The sequence below is a fragment of the Paramisgurnus dabryanus genome, chromosome 3 (assembly GCF_030506205.2).
Source record: "Paramisgurnus dabryanus chromosome 3, PD_genome_1.1, whole genome shotgun sequence".
Lineage (NCBI taxonomy): Eukaryota > Metazoa > Chordata > Actinopteri > Cypriniformes > Cobitidae > Paramisgurnus > Paramisgurnus dabryanus.
Genome location: NC_133339.1, coordinates 31,953,243 through 31,978,348, shown reverse-complemented (window position 1 = coordinate 31,978,348; position 25,106 = coordinate 31,953,243). Strand labels below are relative to the sequence as shown.

The window sequence follows — 25,106 nt, the reverse complement described above, 5'->3', positions numbered from 1 at the left end:
TGGGGAATAACACCACTTCCATTGCCAAACTGCGCAGGCAGGCTATTTGATCACGTGGGCTGTAAAAGGGTCTATTACACAGTGCCCAAAAATAGTCCCCTGCTGCTGAAAGTAAACAAGTGGACTGTTTTCGCTGTGTAATATCATTGCGCCTCCTGCAGCCATGGTACAGCAGCAAAGTCCTTGATTATTACGCCAGAATGAAAGTATAGTTCCTAGCCATACCTGCCTAGAAAATTTTAACTTTTAATTTTTCGTTAGTCTTAGTACACGATTTAACTACAGAAGAGTCAAGATTTAAAAAGGAAAAATATTGAAACTCTTTGGTTAGTTTTGAGGGCGATGCTAATGGTGTAATCAGATTCAAGGTGTTAAGCTACGCTAAAAGTGGTACCACCAGACCCTGAGATCAGCTGAATGGATTTCAAAATGTTTTATTCTATGTTGGGGTTAGGGTAGGGGTTTCGTTTCGCTATTGTTTTTTTATGATAATCATACGTTTTTGCACAATTAACTTCATACTAATTGATTCAAATTAGCCACTTCACAAAATACATACAAGTTGCCATGAGATAGCGTTAAAACTGGTACATGTTGACGCCCCCAGTGGGACCCACAAAAATTCTGACCCATACTTTTTACATGTAGTTTTATGGCCATGCTTTTACTGTATCTAAAACGGTTGTTTGGTCTCTGCTATTAACAGTGACACATTTTTCATTAATTCCTCTAGGTCTAAACAAAAATTTGTCCCTTTGACTCTCTGTCTCTATGTTTTCGAATATCACAAAGAGAGAAAAAATTGCCAGATGGGAGATCTATTAATTTTGCCCAAAGCTAGTCTCTCCAGCCATGCTCTTTTTGACAAAACTTGTTGAAAAGTACATGGACCAGCAGGTTTGGAAAAGAGAAGAAAGATATTAGAGAAAGAGAGAAGGTTAAAGGAAAGAGAGATAGGGTCGAGAGAGTTGGAGAGTCTTTTTCTGCTCTATCAGGGTGGAATAATTGGCACTTTGGGTAGAAGATTTGTGCTCTCTGGACTCTCTTTACCCATGTCTCTGTCCTCTTCACTTTCTTGTGCTGTCCATCTGTCTCCCTCATAACTGTTTGAGTGGCTTTCGGTGGAGCACTTACTGTAGTCAGAAAGTCACTTCCTGTTGTACAGAGAGAGACTATAAGAGTGTTTGTGGGTGACTGAGTGTAATGGACATGTGCTCATGTTCACTTGACCAAGCCAAGTCAATGTCTGGTGACTATTCACAGTGATTCCCAACCAGGAGTGTTGTGTAACCCAGTGGGTACTTGGATATTTGATTTTGCTTTGTTAAAAAAATTAAACATTTAAATAACTTAAATATAATCACAGTTTTATTCCACATTGTTAATGAATTTGATATTTAGAGTTTTAAAATAATAATGCACAGAATTGCTGTATCCTTTACAATACTACACAGCAAATATTACAATTTTATATAATACTGCAACCTAGAATAATTAAAAATATGTCCTGTGACTTAAAGGAACAGTATGTAGGATTGTGGCCAAACCTGGTACTGCAATCACAAAACTTGTGGCCAATACACAAAATGACAACATAAACATCAGTTGAGGGCTGCAACTCCACTTTTTAAATGACAATATCCTGGCCAGACCACTGTTGTCAGTGATAAAAGTATTTGAAATGAAAATGATTTCTTAATGTCTAGTGACATATCAGGGCCATTTTATTATTAATTGATATACATTTCTTACATACTTTTCCTTTAAAGTTTGGGAAAAACTGCTGTTGCATTGAATCTGTTGTAAATCTAATCACGCATGAATGATCCTAACCTTAATAATGTTAACCTGTGTTTGTCTTCACCTTCCCACCCTCCCTTTCCTCTGACATTTTCCTCTTCTTCAATGTTACCTGCCATCGTTCCTCGACCCGATGCGCTCCCTGTGTCACCATGGCAACCATTCACGTCCGATCCTACGACCCTGTGAGCAGCAGTGAATGACCCAAACCTTCCTGTACCTGACCTGACCAAGGCTTGCCACCACCCCTTCTTCATCATCAACAACATCTGACTTAAACCCACAATCCTGTGCCTGGTTTCCCCTCATACCCCCCTTCAACTGGTCCTACATACAATTTGGGAATTAAATACCCTAGTCGTCATGTTCACTGGAATCTCATCATCTTATAGAGTGTGGATGTTACTGCGTGAGGAGACCTCCACAAGCCTCATAGTTTGTACTCTCTTTTTCTTCTCTCTCTACTCCTGACCTTCAGACTCTGAACCGAAACTTCAGCAGATCCAGAGCAACAGAGTCACTCCTCGCAAACACCAAGGCTAACAGCTTTTCCGGCCACCTGCCCTCCAGGCTCCGTAAGTACCCCCAGGATGGGACGTTGTCCTCCCTGACGGCCTCTTCCAACCAGGCCAGAGCGCTGCTGGCTAGTCTGTCCGCATCCAGCCTCTCGGCCGAGGCCCTGCTCCTCTCCTCCACCCTCAGACAACACCGTTTACTCAGAGAGCAAAGCATCAACTCCGCAACTCTTCCCATCTCCAATGGCCGCTCTCCTCCCTCTCCGTCCTCGCCGACCTCCCCTTCCTCCCCTCTGGTGTCACCTTCCTCAGTCTCTCCTCACTAGTCCTGAAACCAACCACCGTCTGCAGCGTGGAGTTTGACAAGGAAGGAAACAAGTCTGTGACCCCTGATTAAGAGCTGATGAGAGGGCGTTATTCAAGAAGAATGCAAAGCACACTACACAAAATGTACTAATGAAAGGATATAATAGAAAGGTTCAGATCTAAACACAACCTAACCTGTACTTCTGCCAGTTCTCTATAGAGAGAAGCAACAGATGGGCTTGGACGCTCAACACCAGCCGGTTTCCATCTCCACCACACAGCCAGCATCACACCCACGGGAGACTCTTTACCCAAACCCTCATTTGTTTGCCAAATCTCACATGGTGGAGATCTCATGGATGGGTCCAGTAGATGTCCATCAAGTGTAAAATTTGAGACTGTAAGACTATGTAATACCAAGTAGAGTTGCAATAATCGAAAAGTGAGTACTGTAGTAGTCGGTGTTTGTTCAGAGTTTTTATCGCTCTTATCTATATCAACAAAATGGAATGTTTAAAAAAACAGCGAAACCTTAACGTGGAAAACAACATCACTTGTTCTAATGTAGATTTTTTTGGCGGTAATAGTTAGGAGGACTAAAGGAAAATAAGTGAAATCGGTGCTATGATTATACTAACATTTTCAAAATCTCGTAGGGTTACAGATTATACAGTCCCTTATTGCACATGCACTGCCGAATATTTGGCTTTAGTTCTCAAATGGGTCCAGCCATTCTTGTGTATTTTCTGTACCTTGTGGGAAAGTGGCACGCTCCTTGCTTTTTAATCACCTGTGCATATTATAGGGTGGTGCTGATGCTATCATTCAAAGTCAAAGTTTTCCCAAAAAGCTATTTAACACTGTCAGAAACAATGGTGCCAAGCTGTCACTTGGGTAATACACTTTTTTTTTTAAATCCTACTATTTACACTTTCAGAAATAAAGGTACAAAAGTTGTCACTGGGACAGTACCCTTTCAAAAAGGTACACCTTTGTACCCAAAAAGTGCATATTAGTACTTCAAAGGTACTTATTGGCAGATACATATTTGTACCTTAATGGTACATATTAGGACATTTGGTACTAGGGGTACTGCCCCAGTTTTGTTTTTGACAGTGTAGGTAGAGATATACACTTTGTTAGCCTGGTTAGCCAGACCTACATCAAGATGTAAGGTCTGGCAACTCTTCACACAAACGGCTCAATGCAAGGGGCGGGATATAAGGTTGTCCCTCAAAATGCCTCTGCACGCAATAGGATAGCGCTATGACCAATCAGAGCAATGAAGAAGGTGACGTAGTTACCGTAACCAGTCGGCAAAACTCCAAACACATCTTTCTTGCTTAAAAAGGACTTCAGTAGGGTTTATTTGCTCTTCTCTCAAAGAAAAACATAAGTCTAAGTCCTCCAGAGTCGCGGCCAAAGCCGCTTCAAAAGAAAGCTGTTCGCCAGCAGCAGCAGCCATTCTTTGTTTTCAAGTAGGAACCGTTGCAGCTCTGTCGTCATCATGTTTAGCCCGCCCCACAGACGCTACACACGATGTGATTGGCCTGACCAAATTTTGGTTTTTGGAGCTGTTAAGTGTATTGTGAGTGCCTAGACTAAACCCTGGCAGCAAATATATTTTGCGGCCGCTAGGGTGCGTCTAGATTTCTAGGCTAACACTTTGTCTTTGTCTGATCAATTTCATTCAAAAACTGATTACTGGGAATGGGTTTTTACATGGTGTAGGGAGATCCTGTGTTGTAGACCAGGGAAAATGAGACACCTTCATGAGACAGTGATGAAAACCCAAACTGTATGCACCCATAAGGTACTATTATGCATTTTTATAGTACTAATATGTACTTCTGAACTATTAATATGAAATCTTTTGGTGCAAAGGTGTATATTTTTTAAAAGGGTACCACCCCAGTGACAGCCAGGCTACTTCCAGTGGCAGTGGCTACTTCCTAACTGCAGTAACGTGGCGTTCATTTCAAAAGCACAACACATTTTATAGGCTTGAGATGAATCTCATACCTTGATAATGTATTTAAATGAACAAGTACAATAAATCTGACAATCATCAAAAGTTGGGCACAAACCTAAAACTTCGGGACTACCAGATTGAGGAGAATTAAGTCTGATTGAAAATGCACAAACAGATGGATAGGTTCACCATGTAGGGGTTATAAAAACATGACGAATGAGGGGTAATCATTAGGCATGTATGCCAGTGGATGTTATCCATCGAGCCGAAGACATCTGTGCAGTAATGCAGTCCAACTCGTCCTCTCTCCGTATGAGCCAATCGAATGCTCCGCATACATTTCTTGTCAAAACTACATTAGATTTACTGTCATTTCCAGTGTCATTATTCATTTTGAAGCTCGTAATCAGGTGTTATTTTACGCTTACCCGGAATATGTATACAAAGATGACTATATGGCAAGTAATTTGATAACTCTCGGCAGTCGTGAGCTTCAGTCTAGAGGCTTTGGTAATGCCCACTCATCTTCAATTCTCATTTTCGCTAGTGAGAGTTTATTTTCCTCCCACTGTGTATTTCTCTGTCTTAAATTTGTCAATCTTACAGCCTGCAGGTTTACTTAGTAGCCCCGATCATTTAAATGCGAGGTGAATAGAATAAGATGAATAGAGAGGAGGGAGATTTTTCCAGCTTTCTGATAAAGCGAATGCGTGAAATTGATCGCTTGTGGTTGCAGGGTTTAAAATAATGGCTTAAGCGCTCACTCGATGTCAGGAGTAAATGGCCAGAGGAGAGATTAGTGGTGTAACTCGTGTCTTAGAATCGGCTTGAAATGTGGGGAACGTGCAATGATTCACACGGGAGTTTCGGCGAGCTTCGTATGTTAAATGCATTGTTCATTCATTGTTGTTTACATGTATTGCCATATGAATAGAGCAGAACAATGTGTTCTTCATTCAATGTTCTGCTTTGTCTTTTCTGTCATTCTTGCATAGATTAATTTCATTTAAAAAAAAAAGATAAATGACTAAATGGGTTTTTACATGGTTTAGGGTGATCCTGTGGGAATATGAGACACCTTTATGGGACAGTGATGAAAACCCAAACGTTCCAGTTGTGTCTTGCGTTTCTCTGAAAGCAGAAGCAGGTTTTAATGCTTGAATGGAGATGCTGAGGAACTGCGACCCTTCCTGTCAGAGTTTCATTTGCTAAGTAAAGCAATGGGTAGATGATGAAAAGAGTTTTGGAAAGTGGTGAAATCTCCCTGTTATAGTAGGATCTGAATATATTAGGATGGTGAAATACGCTATCTAAATGTCTTTACAGTTCAACATTTATTTTCACTCTGCACAGTTGGTAGAAAATGTATGAAGCAAAATTTGCGTTTGTATATTTTTCTTTGTTGATTTTATATCGAGATTTCTTTGTACATATTTTGCTTTTTGTAATCCTGATGAGATATCTAGCATACAAAAAAAGAGTGTTTTGTATATTGAGTTGAAAATATTACTCTGTACAGCCTATAGTGTAATGTATAGCTGTTTATTAACCCAGTACAGATTGATAATTTTATTAATTATAGTTTTAATGAGTTGCTTTATTTTTAATTGTGGGATGAATATGAAGTTCTTTATCCAGCTAGCCTCTCATAGATTTCTGAAATCAGACTCATCAAGTGCTAATGTTTCGAAAAGCTCAAATCTGTATTATGACCTGCGAATGTATTTTTATTTTGTTTTAATTGCAAAGTACATTTAGGAGTTTAATTGTCATGTCACTTGTCTGCCCTCTGGTGGAACATACTGCAACTTCATGCTATTCATTCCTACAGACAAACAGCTTAGTTAATGGACACATGCTTTTAATAAGTGAACTTTAGTCTTTCTGACATATTTCACTCAACACACTAAGAGTGTAGTGTGCTATTTTGCAAACTGGGCCTTGAGTTTCATTTCGGGTTTTTTTTACAATATCAGGAAAAGGAGGAGCTGGAGGTTTCTGTTATTAGGCAAGAAAACAGCACAGAGAGTAAAGCACATTTCTTTGTTAAACGATTGATGGTGTCAATATATTTCAGAGCGTCTTTTATGTCAAATATTTTACCAGAGCTCTTTAGTCCCTTAAACTAGATTTTTCTACATGATTGTGTGGATGTTACAAAATGATGGCGTCGACAACAATATAATACTATAGAAGAGAAAAATAGAAAAGATAAACCAAACTATATAATGTGTAAATAAAACCGTAATTATTAGAAGTCCTACCAAATTGTTATGTCCAGAAAAAGGTTTTATTTAAAAGATGGAGTATGTATTTAAAGTTAATAAAAAATTATAAAAATATTATAATTATAGCAATGCATGTACATTCTAAAAGCAATCGCACGGTGCAGATGATTTAAAAAAATTCAAAAAGTTATTTACATGTTTTTTAAAAAAGAGTCTATGGAGAGAACGGCGAGGTCATGATGGTTCATTTTTCTATGTCTGATGTTGTGTGGCTCAGGCATGTTCAGTCTTACTGTAATGTGTGGTGATGCGGTAATCAGACTTGAATGGCAAGTGTGTATTATTGAGTGACCGTACAGACAGGACTCCACTCTGAGCATCAACACACCAGTGATGGTGTGAACCCTTAACCCACTCTGTGATCATCCCATCTCTATAGAGTAGAGTATATACCAGCTGAGAATAGCTCTAGATACAAAGTATATAAACACCTATAGATAACGAAATTATCAGTGTGGATGCCATGATAACTTTGTGAGAAATGTAACTTTATTATTTTTCCTGTGAGAAAAAACTGAGAGCCGAGACCTTTTTGTACATAATTGCTGTGGTTGTGTGTCTAATAAAGTACAGCTCTCTTCTACAAAAACAAAAACTGATTGAGTATTTTATTTGAGCAGAAAACATAAGAATATATGTGTTTAATTCATGTACAATTTCTCACACTAATGTTCTTGTTAAAATACAAACCCCAACAATTTTACTTAATACAGAGGTCATATAAAAATACTGATGCCATCTTTTCGGGGGCTTTTTACAATTTAATTAGCATAATAATAAACACAGTGAAGGAAAATGATAATTGAAGCTCATGGTATAATTTTCATACACAAATGTGGTGGTACAAAATATTTTGTATGATGTATTTACAGTTTTTTCGGTTTGCGCTTTAAAATGTTTCTCGAAGGTTCATTACTGCACAAACATGAGGGAACATTGTGTGTGCTGTACAGATGTCATAGAAATTTTGTACGATATATAGAGAACAAATTAGATGTATGTATAAGAACAGATGTATTTACAGAACCGTCTACTGTTCATTTTAAGTAACCCTCAGTTTTCCTGTCGGGGAGCTGTTCTCCGCCCATCTCCTCTTCTGTAAGGTGCATTTCTCAAATCTGAAAACACGTACACACAAAGGTCTCAAACTAAGAATTTGAATTAAACAAAACATATATAACTATACAATGTAGTGCTGTTGGTCAGTAGCCTTATTTTTCTAAAGTTTAATTACACAGAATTTATGATACATTTTTAAAATATTTTTAATATAATTTTTAATTATTAAGTATTTAAACTTAATATAAATACAATTATTCCTATTTGAATAATAATATTTCATAATTTATATTTTTTTATAGTATTGCATAAAACTGGGCCCACCCTGGCACCTTTTCGCAATAATGCAATATGTTATGAAATATTATGTATATATTCAGTAATTTTAACTTTTTTATCTATAAATCTCTAACAGCTTTTTACCTGTGATTATGTCGTCAATGGCTCCATCTGTGACTTGTGGCTTCACCTGTCTCTTCTTCAGCTCTGCGATCAGATCCATCTGAGGCATTTTGGGCATCATGGGGCCCTGAAAGACATTACGGGATTATCCATCGTTTTATTCACCAAATATAACAGACATATATGATATTATTTTTAATTAAGAAAATTTAGTATTAGTGTTGATGGCGCAGTTCTCAGGTGAATTTCAGAGGTGTTTAACCTTTTGAGGGCTGCTGCTTTCTTTCTTCTTTGAGGGGGTTGTCTGTTCCTCTGCTGCGAGCGCTTGTTTCTTCTTCATCTCATTGTCATGTTCTGCTTGCTGTACAATCATTTATAATCCAAAAATACCATTAGCTATGTATTCCTTTAATATTTTCTGTTTAATATTGTGTTCTTATACATGCACTTTCCATATAAGCATGTGATTAAATATGCTTTGACTATACCATATTAATGTGGATATGAATATTTACAAAATATATCAGGATAAATATTGTTATTATTTATTTTATTATTATTAAATAATAATAGTATTATTTTAAAGGATTATTCCACTTTCTTTAAAAAAAAATCCAGATAATTTAATCACCCCATGTCATACAAAATGTTGATGTCTTTGTTTGTTCAGTCGAGAAGAAATTACGTTTTCTGAGGAAAACATTCCAGGATTTTTCTCATTTTAATGGACTTGCAGTTGGAATGCAGTTTAAAAATTGCTGTTTCAACGCAGCTTCAAAGGTCTCTAAATGATCCCAACCGAGGCATAAGGGTCTTATCTAGCAAGCGATTGCCATTTTTGGCAAGAAAAATAAAAAATATTTTTAAACCACAACTTCTCTTCTTGCTCGGGCTGTGTGATGCGCAATGTGTACATGCATTGACCTCCATGACGCATTACGTGTGGTCGCACGGATAATGCAAGACGAGAAGTTGTGGTTTAAAAGTGCATTTTCTTTACTTTTCTTGCTGAAAATGAATGTTGTTTCGCTAGATAAGACCCCTATATCTCGTTTGGGATTGTTTAAAGCCTTTTGAAGCTGCTTTGAAACAGCAATTTTTAAACTGCATTCCAACTGCAAGTCCATTAAAATGAGAATAATCCTGGAATGTTTTTCTTAAAAAACTTTATTTTGTCTCGAATGAATAAAGTAAGCCATAAACATTTTAGAAGACATTGGGGTGAGTGAATATTGGGATTTTTTTTAAAGAAAGTTGATTAATCCATTAACCTATAGTTGGGTCAACTATGGACAAACCCAACTGTTGGGTTATAAAAAAAACTATTCCGGCTTGTTATTACCAAATGCAGCATTTGGGTTGAAAAAACTCAGCACTTGCGTTGAATTGCCCCAACTGTTGGATTTGTCCAAATGCGACCCAATTATGGCTTAAAACAACCCAACATTTGAGTGGATGGGTCAATTTCTCACCTTATAAGCTTTGATGAACCTTACAAACACTGGGAAGAACATGGCAGGCTGTGTTGTCTTGGGGTTTTCTCCAAAGTATTCGACTACAGACAAATATGCCTCCTTGTTTGAAGAAGAGAAAGACGGAGTAGTTTGCATCAGGCATGATTTTTTATTTTGTTTATGTGTATGTTACAGTATGTAGTATGCACACTACTGCGGTCTCACCTGTGCTGTTTTACCATCTTTAATAAGTGAATCTAATATATCACTGTTGCCTTTAACAAAATCTTTCAATGCTGGAATGTCATCCTGAACCAGGAATTCCTTCTTGGTCCCTTCCATTCCTCTCTCCAGAGATCTGACATCTTGTAGCACACCATCCAAAGACACTGAAAGAGAACATTTATAATTTACAAAGGTAAAAGTAACACATCTTGTAGTGTGTGTATATAGCAGGACTTTATGTCTCACCCAGCGCAGCCTTGTCTATAAAGCGGAGTTCTGAGTGGAAGGAGGCAAGCTCTGGATATTTCTCTTGCACCATACTTGCGATAAAATGCAGTAAAGTCTGCGATCGGTCTGTGGATTTTGTGTCCAACAGCTGAAAGATACAAAAGAGTGAATTATTATATGGCCACTATTGACCAAATGTAAAGAAATTTGACGAGGCATCAGTATTGGATTTTTAATGATGGCACATTGCTCTCCCACATGAATAATGCATAATGCTAAAGTGGTGCATTACAGACACGACCCTTAGCACCCATTTACTCTAAAGTTACTACAGTAACTCACCAGGTCAAGACTTTGCAGACGGAAACCATATGCTGCTCCTCTTTTACTGCTGTTCATGTAATTGCCGAATGCAAGGATGATCTGTAGCAGATGACATGTGAGTTCAGACTGCACTGAAGAAGGCCGGCATTAATGTGATGGACAGAGCTACTCACCTCTAAAATCTTTTTAAGCTTAGTCGAAGACTTAATGGATACAGAAGCTGCGATGATGGCGTCCAGTTGCTACGGAAACGGAAAAGACAAAGTAGTAAAGCGTATGCATTTGCGAGGTGAGATTAAAGAACAACAACGAGATGTAAACTAACCGGCTGCAAGCGTTTTATACTCTCCGGGAAGTTGCCCATGAAGGTGAGGGTGTTGATCCGCTGAGTTAGGCGTGGGATTTTGCCAAAGCGACTTACGAAGCGATCCTCCTCACTCAGGTCTTCCAATGAGCGTCCTTCTTTCTCGTAGTTCTGGAGGAGCTTCATCTCATACTCTGATGGGATAAAACGTTCAAGGAGCTCCAGAAAGTCTAGACTCAGAGACTGCTGATCATATCTGAAAACGCATGAGAAGATACGTTAACCATTCTGAAAAAATGATGTCAAACAGCCATTAATGCTTTCAATCTGTTCCTCAAAGAAACATAAACAGTTTTTTTGTACATTAAATATGAGATGCATACCTTTCAATAGCTGTACAGATGACATCAGGGGTCATGCCTCCCTTGCGGAGGGTGATGGCAAGGTTTTTGGCTTTGTTAGCCTCCAACAGAGACACCTTAGCGGGGGCCTTCTCAGCCACCTTAACTTTGATCTTAGAAATATCTGCAGGAGGACCCTGGGCCTTGGTCTTAAAATGCTCCTCGAACAGATCCATATTCAACATCTGACAAAACGGGAGAGATGTTTTTTTATTTCTTCAAATAACTGATTCAATATTTCAATTACATAAGAATCCGTGTATATTTTCTATAAGTATTTGATTTCTCATACCCCTAACACTTGCTCATCATCCAGCTCGCTGAACACAGTTCCTGTCACTTGATTGGGCTTCAGAGCCTGCCAGTTCAACAGAGGCATCCTGAACTTGGTCTGAATTGGCTTACGGGTCTTAACTCCTGTGTGAATATTAAATTTTTTGGAAAATAGTTAAAGTGTCATCCGTATTCACTGCATGTCCATCATACATTCATTGTTAAAGTGTTGTCCCTTTACCTGTTTCAGCTCCAGGTGCAGGTGGAGCTCCCGGAGGGGGCGGCGGTCCACTTCCAGGTGGGGGTGGGGGAGGCGGTGGTCCACCGCCACCAGGAGGGGGAGGAGGAGGTGGGGGAGGAGGAGCACCACCTCCACATCCAGGGGGAGGGGGTGGTGGAGGAGGAGGAGGCGGGGCTGCTGCAGCTCCAGGTAGTGGAGGAGGTGGAGGTGGTGGGGGTGGTGCTGCGCCTGAAGAAGGCAGGGCTTGAGCACCAGGTGTTGATACGGATACTGAGAATATTAAACACAGCAAATGTAGGGAGTGTAAGGAGCTCTGGTTCATAAAGTTTTCATATGTTTTTTAAATGAATAAAGTAATACATGTTTAAAGTAAAGAAAAAAGATCCTATACCTGTTTGAGTGACAGTTTTCTCTATGACAACTGGAATGACTTCAATGTCCAGGACTCCAGATGGCGTGCGCTGCAGTCGGACTAAACCTTTCTCCTCTAGTTCCTTTAGCTTCTGCTCCAGTCTGGACTCCTCATCGCTCACCTTCTCTCTGTTAATTTCTCTCTCTGTCTGTGACGGCCTGCGCTCCTGTTCTCGCTCTCTCTCTCGCTGAATCTCTCGTTCTCGCTCTCTCTGCTGTAAAGTGCTCACCTGAGCACACGACTCTTTCAAGCTCTCCTGTTAAACACACATATATGAGTTTTGTGTTGAATAGTGGGTGAATCTTAAAAGTATGTACCATAACGGTAAAGTACATACTTTTTTATAGTTTCTGAAAACGATGAGAAACAAAGTTTGAATGGATGCCCAGATAGCATGCAACCATTGAAACATTGTTAAAAATCGTTGATTTGTCAACGTTAATACCATTGAATCAATATCACGTTTGCACCCTCCATTAATATTGAAAAAATATTGAAATTTCAACAAATCACCATTATCGTGATCAGTGTTTGCTTTAGTTGGGCCCTTTACTCTTGTGTTTTAATGGTAAGTTTTCTTTGGCTGCTGAAGCAGTGTTTTAAAATACATCTGCTATTGCAAAGAAAACAAAGATCTTATGTTATCAAGTAGTTTAATTCTTGTAGATATACCTAAATTATATTAATGAAATACTGTTAAAGTTATGCAAAAAAATCATTTTACAGTACTAGTTGGAAACTGTGTCAGGTCTGTTATTTTGAGGATTACAAAAACACATTTAAAAAGTTAAACTACTGAATCTATCTCTGACATCATGAATCGGTCTATGAATCTCATCAATGGTGACGATTAACAAAAGAAAGCTTCATGCTGCAATGCATGCTGGGTATCATTGTAGTACTAAACTAATTTATAACTCCCAGCATGCATTGCAGTTGATTGTTTTATCTAAATTTGTTTGATGATTGTCACCATTGTTGAGATTTGTAGGATGAGTAAGGATGTCTGAATGTGTCAGCTATTTTTCTGTTTGTCTTGTCACAGTGTATTTACAAACCATAACAATTATAAATGTCAAAAACGGATCAACATAATCATGTAAAGCAACTTAACTTTGAAACACATCTTTCTTTTCCAATGCACATGTGTTTTTACATAAACACAAACAAACACTAATAAAAAGAAAAGAAAGATTTAACTTAGTGAATAACAAAAGTCAAGGACCCAACTAAAGCAAACACTGATCACAATAATGGCGATTTGTTGAAATCTCAATATTTTTTCAATATTAATGGAGGGTGCAAACCTGATATTGATTCAATGAAGTTAACATTGAGAAATCAACTGTTTTTAACATTGTTTCAATGGTTTGCATGCTATCTGGGTGGATCCATATTACAAAAGCACTTAAGGTTGCATGCTTTAAAAGCATAGTATTTTAAACATTAAATTACATTAAGAATTACATAAAGAAAGAGGGGAAAGTATGCAAACTGCGATTTAGCCAGTGTGCAAAGATGGAAAAAGCAGTACTGTTGGTACCTTCAGCAGCGCAGACTCTTTTGTGGCTTGCATTAGCTGTTTCTCCAGTTCTGCCATTTTTTCCATTTCTCCATTCTCGTATTCCTGCAGTCTGGCATTCAGCTATATCACAACACACGCATATAAGGGACAGTAAAGCATATTTATATTATACCTTAATTTTATATGAAATCTGTGCCATATGCAGTATGTGTCTGTGTGTTTTTCACCTGTATATTGGTCTCCTGCAGTTCTGTTGCATGCTCCAGTAATTCAGCTTTATTCTCTGCATCTTCCATTAAAGCTCCTACGTCGAACACATTATCAAGATATGCCTGGATCTGCACTTGCAACTTCTCACTTTCCATCTCTTTTAGGGACTAGGGATGCATGCATACAAACACACGTTTAAGATGGAAAGATTATGCATAAAGATTCAATCCGGTGTTAATCATAATAAGGCTTTTATAAACTACTTAACTGTGTACTGTAAGAGAGTAGGTTTACCTCTAAGTACTGGTCAAGGCCAAGTTGAGTAAACTCATACTGAAGATGCACACGGAAGTTCATGTTCTCCACCGAGTGGACCACAATGTTAATGAACTGCATGCAAGCCACCTAATGAAGAAACCCAACATGCTGTGATCACGCTAAGATAACTGGTGTCACCCAGTTGTGTAAAATAAAATTATTTATTCATTTATTTATTTAAAAATTGACCATGTGCGATTTTTAACATAAATGTTTTCATTTTATGCATTGTGCCAGATTTAACCAAATGCTCATTTTTATCCACAACAAAATGTAAGTAAGGTCACAAAGATTAAAATCAATGTGAAACCAATGATTGATATCAAACTTTAATGCTCTAATCGGATTAAAACAGACAGGGTCACATATCACAAGACAATCTTTTGTTAAACAGTAAATGCAATTCATCTGATAAGTCAAAGCTCACCATGAAGTCTATGTTGCTGTCATCATGCATGAAGTACTCCACAAGCTTCTCAAAGCGATTCTTCTCACCACTCACCTGTGCCATAAAATGGGGTACATTTAAGCATGAGTGTTTTTCCAAATATATGTGTTACATTTTTTTTTTTTATTACGAAATGTCTACACTGTCAGAAAAAAAGGTATGAAATCTGTCAATGAGATTTAATGTATGAACCTAACATATACCATTAAAGGGACACTTCACCCATTTGCATTAAGCTTTGTATAGTTAGAACCCCAGTCATGTTTTTGAATGGTCATGCATCAATTTCTCAGTTGCCGCTGAGACGGGAGAAATACAGATTTCAGTGTTGCACTTCCTTCTTTCAATGATGTAAAAATCGTCATTTTGCATCATTGAAAGAAGGAAGTCCAATATCTTTGTTGAGGGGGTGAGACTACAAACACCCCTTTTCTCGGTCAAATAGGCACCAAATTCTAAATGTATGTTACATTTCAACTACAAATATGACACACTTTCAATAAAGATTAATGTTTCTACGGGTGAAATGCTCCTTTAAGGTACAAATATGTACCCCTGAGGAACCAATACATACCTCTGAGGTACTAACATTTGGGTACTTTTAAGTACACCCCAGTGACAGCCTTAGTCTTAGTACCTTTTTTGAGTGTGAGAATATATTTGACCCAGGACCACAAAAAATAAGGGTAATTTTTTATATTATTATTGAGATTTATATATTAACTAAATGCTAAATAGATAAGCTTTGCATTAGTGTTTTTTGTTAGGATAGGACAATATTTAGCCGAGATAAAACTGGAATCTGAGGGTCAGGAATGCTATCTCTAGCTCCAGACGAAAGAACCGTGCTGACCAATCTTTTAAAATTGCGGGCCCAACACTGCTTTAAAATTTTTTTAGTAAATCTTTCGCCGAGATAATTCGTCAATTAGGAGAAAACGCTTCCCTGCCTATGACGAGAATTTCCGGCTTTCCGCAATACCGCTATTATCCACCAGGTGGCGCACTTCCGCAACTTATACAACCCGGAAGTAGCACCTCACGTGAAAGAGAAAGAACTCCGTGTATGTTTTAAAGATCGCTCTGCATCTGATCTCTATCAAAAGTCCTTCACAAAAATTGAATTATCTCAGCTTTTTGCTCAAATTTGGGTGTTTTTGAAGAAACCTACACATATTTGAGAGGTGATAAAAAGAGAACTATGAAGGTAGGATGAAACGGATTGTTTTGTTTAAAAGCAGAGTGTCTATTCTTTCATTTGATATATTGTTTATATATTTAAAGAAGAACATTTTCTTGAATGCATTAAACTTCATGAAAAAAATCTTGAAAAATGCTGCCGCTGGCTAGGCAACTTTTTTAAAACGCTGGCGGGGAAAGAGTTAAATCACACATCGAGCAATTGTCAGAGGCCCAATAAGTTGTGGATTTGGGTTTCTTTTTTCTCTTTTTTATGTGTTTTTCTGTTTGTGATTATTTTTAAAGTATAAATTATTGTTGTGTATTGAAACCTCGGTTGTTAAAAACTGTAAATAAATGGAAACAAAGTAACTAAGTCATTAGCAACTGCATTCACTCATAAAAATATATATATTTACGGTAGGAAATCTACATAATATCTTCATGGAACATTTTGACATAAAAGAAAAATCTATAATTTTGACCCATACAAACAGAGCTTGACATTAACTTTTTTGCTCACCAGCCAAAGTGGCTAGTTGTTTTCCAAAGTTAACAGCCATTCAGCATTTTCACTGGCCACAACTTTGTTGCTGGTAAAATAAATTTATTATTAAACTTCAAATTTAAACAGCAAATTTACTTGATTTAGCTGATGCAGATTGACTTTCAAATACGGATTAACCACCCAAATGAATAATATATTTATTAGCTGGCATATACCAGGTATATCAGTATAGATCACAGCATACAGTATATTTAGGTACATGAAAAACATGCTAGTAAGGTGTAGAAGATTAACTGAAATGCTAAACACAAAAACCCTTGACAAACACTTTAAATATTTATTAACAACAGCAGTAAATACTGTCAAGACATGTACTTGTACATGAATTTTACTGTCAACTTGTTTTTGCAGATTGTATTTTATGAGCTTGATAATGGTTTCTGTTTAAGGTGATTGGTAAGGGGCCATGTCACAAGACTTTTTTTAAAAGATGTCAAATAAATCTTTGAAGTTCACATGTAAAGTTTTAGCTCAAAATATCATATAAATAATTTATTATAGCATGTTAAAAATCACACTTTGTAAGTGTGAGCAAAAATGTGCCATTTTTGGGTGTGTCTTTTAAAATGCAAATGAGCTGATAAAATTCAAACACTGATCGCAATGATGGTGGTTTGTGGCAATTGAAACTCAATTGTGCTGTGAATTATTTTTTCTCTCTCTCTCTTTCTCTCTGCACTAAATGGCTGTGCCGTGGTTGGATAGTGCAGATTAATGGCCGGTATTATTATAATAAGATCTCCTTATGACATCATAAGGAGAGCAAAATTTCAATTACCTAATTTTTCTCGTGCTTGCAGAGTTACTGGGTTGATTTTTTTATAATTTTTTTTAGGTTGATAGAAGCACTTAAACAGCAATTATAGCACTTAAACATGGAAAAAGTCAGATTTTCATTCCATGGCCCCTTTAAGACTTTTATTGTCAAGAGGGTTTTATCATTGCCCAAAGAAGCCTACATTAATATGATCTGCGAACCTCTCGGCTCGCGGGTTTCCTTTGATTTCGGACAAAACTGTGACGTGTGCATTCAGGTATGCACTATGAATTTCTCTCCGCTCATCCCCAGAGAGTGTGCACACACTTTAAATCTCTTCAATCACTTTCATGCAATTGTTTTATTTTGAACGAAGTGTGCGTATCCATAAACGCTTGAGCTCTCTGTGGTAAATAACCCGTACTGTACGTTGCGCTGGGTGCAGGGCGTGCTCATTGTAGTTGTAGTTTTGCAGTGTCGTATTGCTCATTGTTTAGAATTTCGCATAACTTTCAAGTTTAAAGTACAAAAAAAACAATTATATTCAACCTGCCAAAATGGCTAGTGGGACTGTCGGCCTTACCTGCCCGCATTTGGCAGGTGTGACTGTCAAGCCCTGCATAAAATGTATTTTTAGCTTTTGCTACAAATATACTCATGCGACTGAAGGTCCAGGGTCACATACAGTCTTACCTCTTTAAAGTTGTCAAAGGCAGAGATGATTATGTCATGTCCTCCTCTAACCAGACACACTGCCGCCAACAGCTCCAGCACCAAAGCCCTGGTCCTGCGTGACATGTGCACAGACTATTACTGTACTGTATATGACAAACAGCCACTGACATGCATTATGACCCACATACACCACATGAAACCACTAACCTGGGGTTTTTATTGTTGAGACTAAGTGTAATTTCATTGACACATCTGGGGTGATTCATGACCAAGGTAAAGCCAGACTGTTCCAAAAAAGATCAAATTAGTCACGTAAGGGTCTCCTCAAATGAACTTTGAGCAGCTCACGTCACGGGTAGACGCCCCCACATACCTGGTAATTCATGATAGCACGCAGGCACATGATGCAGAGGTGAACGTCGTCTCTTTGGCTCGCCAATCGGGCATTCCGCAAAGTTTTCCTCTGAGCCAGTGAAGTTATTCTGATATGGAAAGGCACAGAATTAACTAAATAAAAGCAATGGGAATGAAAACAAGCTTATTTGCATAAGAATAACCCAGCAAGCAATTTGGGCTAAAACCAGGCTAAATTTGGGCTGTCAGTGAAAATCTAATAGACGTCTACCATAGCCCAAGAATAGACGATACATATAAAACAAATGAAAGCAAACACCTTGAACACCTGTTGACTTTGCTTACATGTTGGAATATCATACATCTTCAAGTTATTTAGGCAAAAATGGCATGCAACCAAATTCAAGGCTATTTAGGGTAGAAGTGGGTTACTCATAGCCGGTCTATATTGGGTCTATAGTTAGCCGTCATTTCAACGTCTTTGTTTTTGCTTGCTGGGAACTTATGCAAATAAGGGATGCAAAAACTGGTTTATTATGTATATGTTCACCAGCATAAGTAGTGTCAGATGACTTCACAAAATACTGTATGATCTCTAATCTACTAAGTGAACTGCAATGTAATCAGTGTTAGACTTTTTTTCTGTAAATTTGGAAGTGTTATGGAGACTCACCGGACAGTCAATGCACGTGCCGCTCTGGTCATCCCATGTGAAGTAGAATGATTGCCGTTTTTGGCCAGATCTTCCACAGATCTTTCAGACAGCCTCCTGGTGTCTGATACTGAGCTGCCATTTTCCACAGATTCCATCTCAAACCTGAGAAACAGATCGTCACATGATCTCGAGTCAGGTGTGAGACTACATTTAAAATGGTGAGGAAATACAGTTTACATCTGGAGAACTACATAAAAAAGTCTTTATGGACAAAAACACTTGACTTATTAGATGACGGTTTTATTGGTTAGTAATGATTCTTGTTAGCAATCACAGAATAAACATACGGTGCATCACTCTGAGCGTAGGACAGGTAGTCCACCAGAACATTCAAACCTTGGTTTTCCTCATTAAGAAACTCCTGAGCCCAACTATAAACAGAATTAAAAACAGGGACAAGTATATTATTACATATGTCTAAAATTATAACTTTAGGATAATGACAAAGCTGAACACTTACCCTATGTGATTGGTTCTCAGAGAGATTTCCAATTCTCTCAGGACTTGTGTTGACTCCTGTACACGTTTCTTAAACTGTGAACAAAGAATCGGATACGTTTAATGATAGTATGAAAGACAATCACTCCACATCAGAACTGTCTTCATCTTTTAAAAGGCTTTTTATGGCATGGACTCGTATATGAGGGAGAGACAATATGGAGATGTGATGAAAATGAAATTGAGATATGATGCTACAGACCCTGCGTGTCACTCCACCTTGATCCTGGTAAAAGCTCTTGATCTTAGTCAGGTAAGCTGAGGGAGGGTTCTTCACCTGGAATCTCTCCTATATAATAGACGAAGCAGCCATCATGAATGCATTTACAATCACGCTTACTAGGGATCTTTACTCTAAAAAATAAAGGTAAAAATAACACTAAAAGTGCTTCACTACCTCGTTTTCACACTTGAAATAGTCAACGAATGGTTATTTTAAAACCCGGGTTAATGGAATCCTAGGTTATCTGTTTCACATTTCACACTGTTCTTACTTAATCAGGGGTTAAGAGATAAACGGTATTCATAATCTGACTTTCACACTGTGCATTCCTAGACCCTAGATTAACAACATTCAAATTTGCATACTTTTTGCATATCTTGTTTGCTTCGGAGCAGGGTTTTTATAACCCATGGTTAATTTAGGTAATAACCACACTTTAAAATACAGCTGTGAAACGCTCATTAACCTAAAATAATCTGGGGTTAAGACGAGTGTGAAAAGCCCTTTTGTGTGCTATATAGCAAATATATAGAACCAAGATGTTTCTTTACATTAGGGTGTCTTAAAGGTCCCGTTCTTTCTGTGTTTTCACTGTCCTAAAAACGACCTGATGTCTTCCTTGTTCTATGAAGTCCCTCCTTCAGAAATAAACTACACAATCGAGTTCTGATTGTGTAGTTTGTTTAGTGTGTTGTGATTCGACAGCAGCTTAGCTTAGCAAAGCCGTTTGAGCCATAGCTGACATATTTTTTGTGGGCAGAGTTTAGTCAAAAACTCTAATTTTGACTTTATTTAACTGGGAAGTAGAGGACTGTAGTCCAAACCGGCTGTTCGCTGCAGGCTTTGAAAGGGGAATTCTGTTAAAGAAAATACAGTATATCGCCTGGCATTGAACTTTGAGATTGATCATTTTACAGGTATTATTTATGCTCTAACAGCAACATTACACACTAACTAAAGTTTTAAAAAAGGGATCAGGAAGAACGTGACCTTTATTGTTTCTTTGATTGCCTCATTACTCTTTCAGGTGCTATAGGGTGAATTCCAGAAGTGATCATCCTCTATTCCCTTCGAAGATCAGAATTTTTAAAGGGGACATTTCACAAGACTTTTTTTAGTGTCAAATAAATCTTTGGTGTCCCCAGAGTATATATGTGAAGTTTTAGCTCAAAATACCCTACAGATAATTTATTATAGCATGTTAAAATTGCCACTTTGTAGGTGTGAGCAAAAATGTGCCGTTTTTGGGTGTGTCCTTTAAAATGCAAATGAGCTGATCTCTGCACTAAATGGCAGTGCCATGGTTGGACAGTGCATATTAAGGGACGTTATTATTGCAATAAGATCCCCTTCTGACATCACAAGGGGAGCTAAATTTCAATGACGTTTTTTTCACATGCTTGCAGAGAAGTGTTGACCAAAACTAAGATACTGGGTTGATCTTTTTCACATTTTCTAATAAAAGCACTGGGCATCCAATAATAGCACCTAAACATGAAAAATGTCAGATTTTCATGATGTCCCCTTCAATGTGTAGACTCAATTAACGCAATAGTGTTTAATAGTGTGGCTGATTAAAATACATTTGGCCAATAGAGTAATGAAAAACTTCATTTTCTCTTTATTTGGAGCAAATGTGCAAGGATCCTGCCAAGAGTCTTGTTTTATAATTTTATCTAGTTCATAATGACTGGGTTCTGACAGTCCCATGTTCTATGTAGAGGCTCATGGCCTTGTGTATCATCCGGTCATGTGCCTTCGGTGTCTCGTCTCTGGTCCCCGCCCCTTCGTTGTCCCTGTTAATTATTCATCATTAGTTTATTCCCCTCACCTGTTTCCCCTTGTTATCTTGTTTAGTTTTTCTTATTTAATCCCTTTGTGTCCATAGTCCTGTGCTGGATCAAACTGTAATGTTTGTGTGTTTTATAGTTTAAATATCTAAGTCAGTCTAGTCTAGTCGAGTTTAGTGTAAAGTTTGTTTTTGTGAAAACCTTGTTTAATGTTGTTTGCCCCCACGTGGGCTTTTGTGTTCCTTGTCTCTGATTAAAGTGTTTTCTTTTTACCCAGACATCGTCTGCGATTGGCTTTTTGTCAAGATCCTTGACAAAATGTTTATGTGACGTCCCCTTCTCGAAGTACTCTTAAAGGGGCGCAAAAACTGTGTTGGTAATTCACCCTAAATCTATTACATTGGTGAATAAATACATCTTGTATTTTGGTTGCCATAACAACGTGCATTTTTGCACATTCTGCTAAAAGCTTGCATCACAGTTGCCATAGAGACACAAATATTAACACAGGAAGTGCGTAGCCACAGTTTCACCACCTTAACTTTCTGACATCATTCACCTACCGTTTCTCTGTTTCCCTATAAGTCACACAGGTTTCAACTGTTTCCCCACTGTTAGGTTTGATCTTACTTCATTTATATACAACATGAACTTAGCTTAAAAACACATAAAAACTTGAAAAAGTGATACATTCTTTGCAAACAGTCTTTATGTCTCAGTGTTTCAATTTATAATCTGGATTAGTCTTTTTTTAACAGTTAGGCTATTTTTTATAGTGTACTAAATAAGAAGTTGTATTTGCTCATGAGCAAGGGTGGTATGTGAATAACACCCTTTCTCATGAGCAAATACAACTTCTTATTTTGTTAATAAGTAGAGATAATCTAATTTTTATCAATGATCAGATAGGTATGCATTTAAGTTTTTATGTGCACTTTAGAATTAATTATATGCTGATATATTTCTAAAACTACATTTTCCCCCTTAACTATAATTTTTTTCTTCTTGCCTTTGAGATGCTGATGTAGATTAGTCATCCCTCAACTCCCTCCCCCAAGAAAGAAAACTACAAATGCTATTTCTATCGCTATGTAACGCAGTGTGTCAGTTTTCATATTTCTAAATGTGGTCCACCAGACAACTTCCTCTCAAGTAGGTCACACCCACACTATAGACATGCAGTATCGACACTACAGACAATCTGCATGTAATTATATTTACTCACATGGAAATAATACATGTAAATGAGATAACAAGTCACAATTCAAATGATTCATATAGAGAGAAGTTAAAACTTCATGTTGTGATCTGACTTTATTGGGATTCTCGTTATGTGGAAACTCACCTGATCACAGACGAGCTCCCATTTCTTCTCATTGTCATACTGACTTAAAAGCTTCATTTTATCTGGAGGCAGATTCATGGTGCTCTGGCAACAGAAATTAGAGAGAAAGATGGGCATCAGGTCAGTGTTCACAAGAAGATGTGTGTATATTAACAGATCCATGCATTCAAGGTTGATCAATACAGGTATGATCAGCAGCTTGTGGTTTATGGGTTTAACAGTAAAATACCAAGAAGACTTCCACAGTTTCTGATAACATCTACCATTCATACTGTTTAAATGTTTAGAAATACCTGACTAAACAGCCTGATCTCACGAGAAATCATACATATTTTACGAGTTCGCTAATTCGTATCAGTTCATTCGAAGTTAATCGTGCAAAATCTTTCAATTCTCATGAATAAAAAACCTAACCCCGCACCTAACCCCAACGTCACAGGGGTCAAGGCAAATCGTACCAAAACTTACATATGTGGTCGTATGAATGTATACGAATTAGCCAACTTGTAAAATATGTACGAATTCTCGAGAGATAGCGTTGCAGCGAAATATTTCTCATGATCCTAAAAATCTATTGATCTGAAGGTAGTTGTGTAGGTGGTTGAAAAAAGTAAATATATATATATATATATATATATATATATATATATATATATATATATATATATATATATATTTACATACACATTATATATTTATTGACTAGTTCCTATAAACTATTAAAATAAAGTTAAAAATAACTTTTTTTATAATTTATAGCAACTTCTTGCAAGTCAAGAAAGTACATTTAAGTTGATTAAACTTTAAAATAAAAATAAAAAAACTTAATAGTGCAACAAAACAGTGCACTTTAAAAGTAATAAAACAATCCTTATGTCTCAGTGTTTCAATTTATAATATGGATTATTATTATTATTTTTTTTAGTTTTTATCAGTGTTTTTCAGTGTAGATTTAGGAACAGAAGAACATTAAGGACAAGCTAGCATAAAAAAGAAATAATGATTATAAAGGATTTCATTTAAGTTTTTTTTTTTTACAAAAAAATCAGAATAAATACAATTATTTGAACAAAGTCAAAATATTTATAGGATAAAGTCAAATAACAAACATAAAGTCATAATATTTATAGAATAATATCAAAATAAATATAATAAAGTCATAATATTTATAGAATTAAGTCAAAAATAACAAGAATAAAGTCATGATATTTATAGGATAAAGTCAAAATAACAAAAATAAAGTCATAATATTTATAGAATAAAGTCAAAATAACAAGAATAAAGTCATATTTTTAAAATTCAATCAACATTTGAAAATAAATTTGTGATATTTCAGGATAGTCAAAATTACAGAAAAATAAAGGTGTAATATTTTGAGACTGAAGTCATAGTTTTTACATACACTTTTTTGTTTATTTAATGTTTAATGTTTGGAGTTTATTTTTGAAATATTATGACTTTATTCCCAGAATGTTATTAGTGTTGATTTTTGTCACGAAAACTGCCAGTTAAATCTCACATTATAATGGCTTTAATCTCAAGATGTGTGGTTTTTTTTTTTAGCTTGGCCCTATATGGGAACTCTAATATAGGATGAGACATCAAGAAGCTGCTTGATAAAATGCCATCAGTACAATTCTGTAAATTCTAGTAAAATGTGAATACTGATATACCACACTTTTAAATGTCTACATATTTTGTATGCTGTCAGTCTCAACCTAATTCCTATAGTTACATTTATGTTATTTCATAGTTTTGTGAGCATACTATTATGCTAAAATGTGGAAAAAATATAAATAGAAAGTGTTTTTCTAATCTTTTGATCAGTAATTCTTGTCATAGTCATCATTGACAGTCATCATTATACATGACATCAGTCCAGTGGATGAAAAGGAAATGTGATCATTCATGTATAGGCTAACTATGACTATTTTTGAGTGTTGGGACAATACAAGAGGCTTATTGAATCATAGCTTATATTTAGACTATATATATGAAAATTAAATAATGAAAGATTTTTTGTAATAATAACCTCTCTTCTCTCAGAAGTTCAGAGCAGCTGTAAGATGTATAAAGTACTTAGTTTGAGGACAGGCGGCTTTGACCTCAGTGAGTAATTATGTATTCTCATAACTGTAATTAAACATGAAAATTAAATGAAATTGCACATTTGTGGCTCTGATTCATTAACACCGTTAATGTCCATCATTTACCCCTTGGACAGTAATGTCTCACTTTGCACTTTAGTTGTTGAATCTCTTGATGATCATTCACACGCTGTGTCTAACTCATCAGCC

At 36.8% G+C, this 25,106-nt stretch overlaps 2 protein-coding genes across 4 annotated transcripts in view; one reads left to right on the top strand and one right to left on the bottom strand.

The window, feature by feature from the left end:
- The window catches only part of srcin1a (SRC kinase signaling inhibitor 1a), an 81,913-nt gene extending 79,521 nt beyond the window's left edge, over positions 1-2,392 (top strand). For all 3 annotated transcript variants that reach the window (XM_073814007.1, XM_073814009.1, XM_073814008.1), the window contains one exon: positions 1,994-2,392. In XM_073814007.1, the coding sequence (XP_073670108.1) occupies positions 1,994-1,999 (6 nt within the window). In that variant the 3' untranslated portion in view covers positions 2,000-2,392. The remainder of the gene's footprint in view (positions 1-1,993) is intronic.
- A 1,763-nt stretch (positions 2,393-4,155) lies between these two features.
- Positions 4,156-25,106, bottom strand: part of fmnl1a (formin-like 1a) — a 31,727-nt gene continuing 10,776 nt past the window's right edge. The window contains exons 3-27 of the mRNA XM_065255519.2: positions 22,810-22,893; positions 19,654-19,740; positions 19,414-19,487; positions 19,241-19,324; positions 18,912-19,055; positions 18,258-18,366; positions 18,092-18,168; positions 17,903-17,996; positions 14,685-14,759; positions 14,234-14,344; positions 13,957-14,106; positions 13,748-13,849; positions 12,184-12,460; positions 11,793-12,062; positions 11,571-11,695; positions 11,261-11,463; positions 10,899-11,133; positions 10,747-10,815; positions 10,592-10,672; positions 10,268-10,397; positions 10,022-10,185; positions 9,815-9,916; positions 8,605-8,703; positions 8,364-8,469; positions 4,156-7,999 (exon numbers count right to left, since the gene is read on the bottom strand). Coding sequence (XP_065111591.2) covers positions 7,935-7,999; positions 8,364-8,469; positions 8,605-8,703; positions 9,815-9,916; positions 10,022-10,185; positions 10,268-10,397; positions 10,592-10,672; positions 10,747-10,815; positions 10,899-11,133; positions 11,261-11,463; positions 11,571-11,695; positions 11,793-12,062; positions 12,184-12,460; positions 13,748-13,849; positions 13,957-14,106; positions 14,234-14,344; positions 14,685-14,759; positions 17,903-17,996; positions 18,092-18,168; positions 18,258-18,366; positions 18,912-19,055; positions 19,241-19,324; positions 19,414-19,487; positions 19,654-19,740; positions 22,810-22,893 — 3,117 coding nt within the window. The 3' untranslated portion in view covers positions 4,156-7,934. The remainder of the gene's footprint in view (positions 8,000-8,363; positions 8,470-8,604; positions 8,704-9,814; positions 9,917-10,021; positions 10,186-10,267; positions 10,398-10,591; positions 10,673-10,746; positions 10,816-10,898; positions 11,134-11,260; positions 11,464-11,570; positions 11,696-11,792; positions 12,063-12,183; positions 12,461-13,747; positions 13,850-13,956; positions 14,107-14,233; positions 14,345-14,684; positions 14,760-17,902; positions 17,997-18,091; positions 18,169-18,257; positions 18,367-18,911; positions 19,056-19,240; positions 19,325-19,413; positions 19,488-19,653; positions 19,741-22,809; positions 22,894-25,106) is intronic.